This window comes from Corvus brachyrhynchos, unplaced genomic scaffold (assembly GCF_000691975.1).
Source record: "Corvus brachyrhynchos isolate BGI_N302 unplaced genomic scaffold, ASM69197v1 scaffold223, whole genome shotgun sequence".
Classification (NCBI taxonomy): domain Eukaryota; kingdom Metazoa; phylum Chordata; class Aves; order Passeriformes; family Corvidae; genus Corvus; species Corvus brachyrhynchos.
The window spans coordinates 402,220-405,692 of record NW_008237174.1 but is presented as its reverse complement, the minus strand read 5'-3'; the positions used below and the strand labels follow the sequence as shown (position 1 = coordinate 405,692).

Genomic DNA, 3,473 nt, shown 5'->3' with positions numbered 1-3,473 from the left:
TTTGCAATTGCAGCAGTGCTCCCCAGCTAGGCTCCCCATCCCATGGCATGTTGGAGCACACGTGAGGCACATCCCTGTGCCTGGGAGCAGGATCTGATGGGGCACGAGGTGAGAAGGGAGCACGGACGCTTCCCCACCTGCTTCCTCTCCACCTCCCCAACTCCTGGCAAATGCTAGTCCAGCCCCTGCTCTGCCTGTCAGCCCTTGTCCTCATCCCTGGGAGGCTGCAGGCAGGACACTGAACAGCTGTGGCTTGTCCCTCACCCTCAGGGTGGGGACAAGTGGGACCATGCACCCAAAACAGCTCCATACCCTCTGCATGGAGCGTGAGGAGAGGGAGGGGTGATGTACAGCAGGATCAAATGAGGAGCAAATCCTTGGTGTCCTAAGCAATAAAAGCCAGTGTGGTACCAAACCCTTTGGGGCCTGAACCCCTTTTGCCCCACACTGACAAATTGGAATAGAAAAACACCTCTTCCTAACCTCTCCCTTTGGTAAGAGCAGCGTGAGAGATGCCCGCGGGGCCCCAGCCCTGCCCACAGTAAGATTTGCAGGGCCAGGGTCAGGGTTGTGGTGTGACAAGATGCTTGATGAAGGCTTTGAAAGGCTTTGCCTTATCTGCTCATCCTCATCCTCACCATCCATAATTGGTCCCACATATTTGCACCAGGTTGAGATCCCGCCACCCTCGGCCATCTGCCTGCCGGCCGCGCTACCGGTGGCCCCATTTTCCCCTTGCTCCATCCTGAGCACCAGGGCTCAGTCTGCTGAAATCCCTAGTGAGGTGGGATTACCAGGCACTGTCTGGAGCTCAGATCACCTGGGTTTTGCAGTCTTGGGCAGAGGACAGAGCTTTGTGGAATACTGAAATGGGATGGGGTTGGGAGTGCAAGATGTCTCTTGAGGCTAAAGAGCTGATTTAGCTCCCTGAAGGCTTCAGGCCAGATGAATTGGTTTTGCTGGATGTTTTAGATCCTGCTTTGCCCTGCCTGGGCTGGGAGACAGCCACACTTCTCCATGCAGCTTATCACTTCAGGCATGATGGAAGAGCAGCTTAAGGACCCATTAGCAACATGGCTGGCAGCCAGGAGTGGATCCAGGCAAGGTGGGGTGGGTGTGTAAAAAGCGTCATGGCACATAAGGACCTTTCACCTCTCCACTGCCACATCTAGGGATGGGGTTTGGCTGGACAGTGAGAATCAGCTGGAAGACAAGACGTGTTAGAGTATCCCCAGCAGCATCACACCAACCCCCTGCACAGGATGGGCTGGGAGCCCGTGGACACCCTGGCTCAGCCCAGCTAAAATTGAGGCCAATGGGAGTGGGCAGTTCTGGGGTGTTTGAGCTTTTCTCCAGCCTGTCAGGAGAAACACAGACCCTTCAGCTGAATCAAGTCCTCACAGCGCAGCCTTTGCCCTCTACCCACCTCCTTCATCTTTTTGCAAACCCTGAATTGTTCCTAGGCTAGAAATGGAGACAGTGAGGGGACCACGGTCAGTAGCTTGTGGAGGGGCGTTCCTGAGAGGTCACCACCAGCTTTAGCCCTGCTCGACGGCAGGTGCTTGGGTTTCCAGGGGAGTGGAGGACTCACTGAGAAACCCTGGGGAGGAAGCAGTATTAAATTGCAGCTGCTGGGCAGAAGCCACCCCCGTTCCAAATGGATCCTCTCATGGGATGTGGCTTTGTGGAAACCATGGCAGTATCCAGACCCAGGAGCAACAAATGCAGAACAGGGGAGAGGGCAGGGGGACTGGGGAGAGAGCAGCCCTTGTGACTTGGTCCCAGCTCCAGACTGCAAATGATGGGCTGTACCCTGGACCACTGCAGACCCCACAAGCACATCCAGGGGCTCCTCCCAACCCAGGCAGCATCCCACGGCGCAGGCAAAGCAGGAGCCCAGGCAGTCAGGGAGGAACAGGAAGCAAGATCCTTTATTGTACACAGTACAGAATGTAATGCAGCTTTGCAGGAGATACATAGCCCTGCTTGAATAAAGATATTTCAAATCAGTCCTCAGATTAACTCCTTCTGCACTGCAGTATGTTACCATAAATCTATTTTTAACAAAAGATAAAGTGTTACAGCGAAAATTTGCACCACAGTTTAGTTTTAATTGTATTTCTGGCTTTTGTTCAGTTTTGGTATAATACATTTGGAGGTTGATCTGGACAATTGCTCCGTTAAAAAAAAACCAACAAAAAATAACAACAAAAAAAAACCCAAAAAAAACAAACAAAAAAAAAAAAACAACAAAACAACCAAAAAAAAAAAAAAAACAAACAAAAATTCCAACCGAAGCTAACTAATGAGGAGAAAAAATTCCTATACAGCATTTACAACAAAACATGTAGCCTGGTGCAGGAGAGGCAGGTATGGATATATGAGTGGTGGAGGAGTGTTAGGAGGTGCAGCAAGGGGTGGGGGGAGCTGGAGGGAAGTGGGGTACTGAGGAAGGGGGGTGGGGGACCCCCCCATCCCTGCCCACCTCAGCCTTACAGCCCAGCTCCGAGGCCATGCCGAGCAGGGGGAGCGCAGCTGAGCCACTACTGGGGTTCAGCCCTGGCTCCCCTGGGAAAGAGGACTGGAGTGGTGAAATGGAGTGGACCAGATCCTTCGGCAGCCATCCCAGGAAGCCGTGGGCATCGAGGGCTCCCCCTGCTACCAGGAAAGCCATGGGGGTGTTCCCAGGGGCTCCAGGGACAGCAGCCGGGCTGCAAAAAATAGCTTTGCCTTAAAATACAAAAAATCTACAAAAATCAGTTTAGAAACCTTTAGTATTTTCCTAAAACATCCCAAAAAAAAAAACCAAAAACGAAGAGGGAGTTAGTGTCAGGGTCTCCTCCCCCAAAATGCAACCCATGGCCCATTGCCAGAGCTGGGGAAGATTGAGGGCACGGAGAGGATGCAGGAGGTTCTATGGGAACAACGGGTTATTTGGGGAGGGGGGGCTCAGGAAGAAGGCAGAAGGCTCCTCAGGGTTGGGGTAGGATGCTGCGCACATCAGCCCCGGGGTGCTGGCCCAGGCGGCCCCCCCGCATCCCTCCTCTCTGTGCAAATCAAAGCCCTTTCCACCACACAAGGCAGCTACGCGGATTGTGCTCGATGCAAAGCAGATTGTCGTGACAATTGGCTCGGTAGCCACGCAGCCCAGTCCTGGGGCACTGCCAGAGCCAGGGCCTGGGGAAGAGACTGCAACTTTAGGCTGCCGGCGCCCCAAGACATCACACTGATGCATGGCAGGAGGTGCCAGCCACGGGCAGTCCTGTGCACTAGCCCTTGGAAAGGAAGGGTGGGAATTCGGCAGCAACACACGTGGGGCGTTTTAAATTCCTCGAATTCGTGTGTGTGCACCCATGTGGTTTGTCGTTGGGTTGGTTTTTTTCCTTACGAACAGCCAAAAATATTCTTTAGAAAACCGTGTTTGCCCCAGGTGGATGCGCTAGTGCCAATGGCTCTGCCCGCCCGCCGAGGCA

The 3,473-nt window shown here is 53.5% G+C and overlaps 1 protein-coding gene across 1 annotated transcript in view; it reads right to left on the bottom strand.

Moving 5' to 3' along the window:
* Window positions 1-2,553: 2,553 nt before the first annotated feature.
* ETV5 (ETS variant 5) overlaps window positions 2,554-3,473 on the bottom strand; it is a 12,313-nt gene continuing 11,393 nt past the window's right edge. The window contains exon 13 of the mRNA XM_008629582.2: window positions 2,554-2,568. Coding sequence (XP_008627804.1) covers window positions 2,554-2,568 — 15 coding nt within the window. The remainder of the gene's footprint in view (window positions 2,569-3,473) is intronic.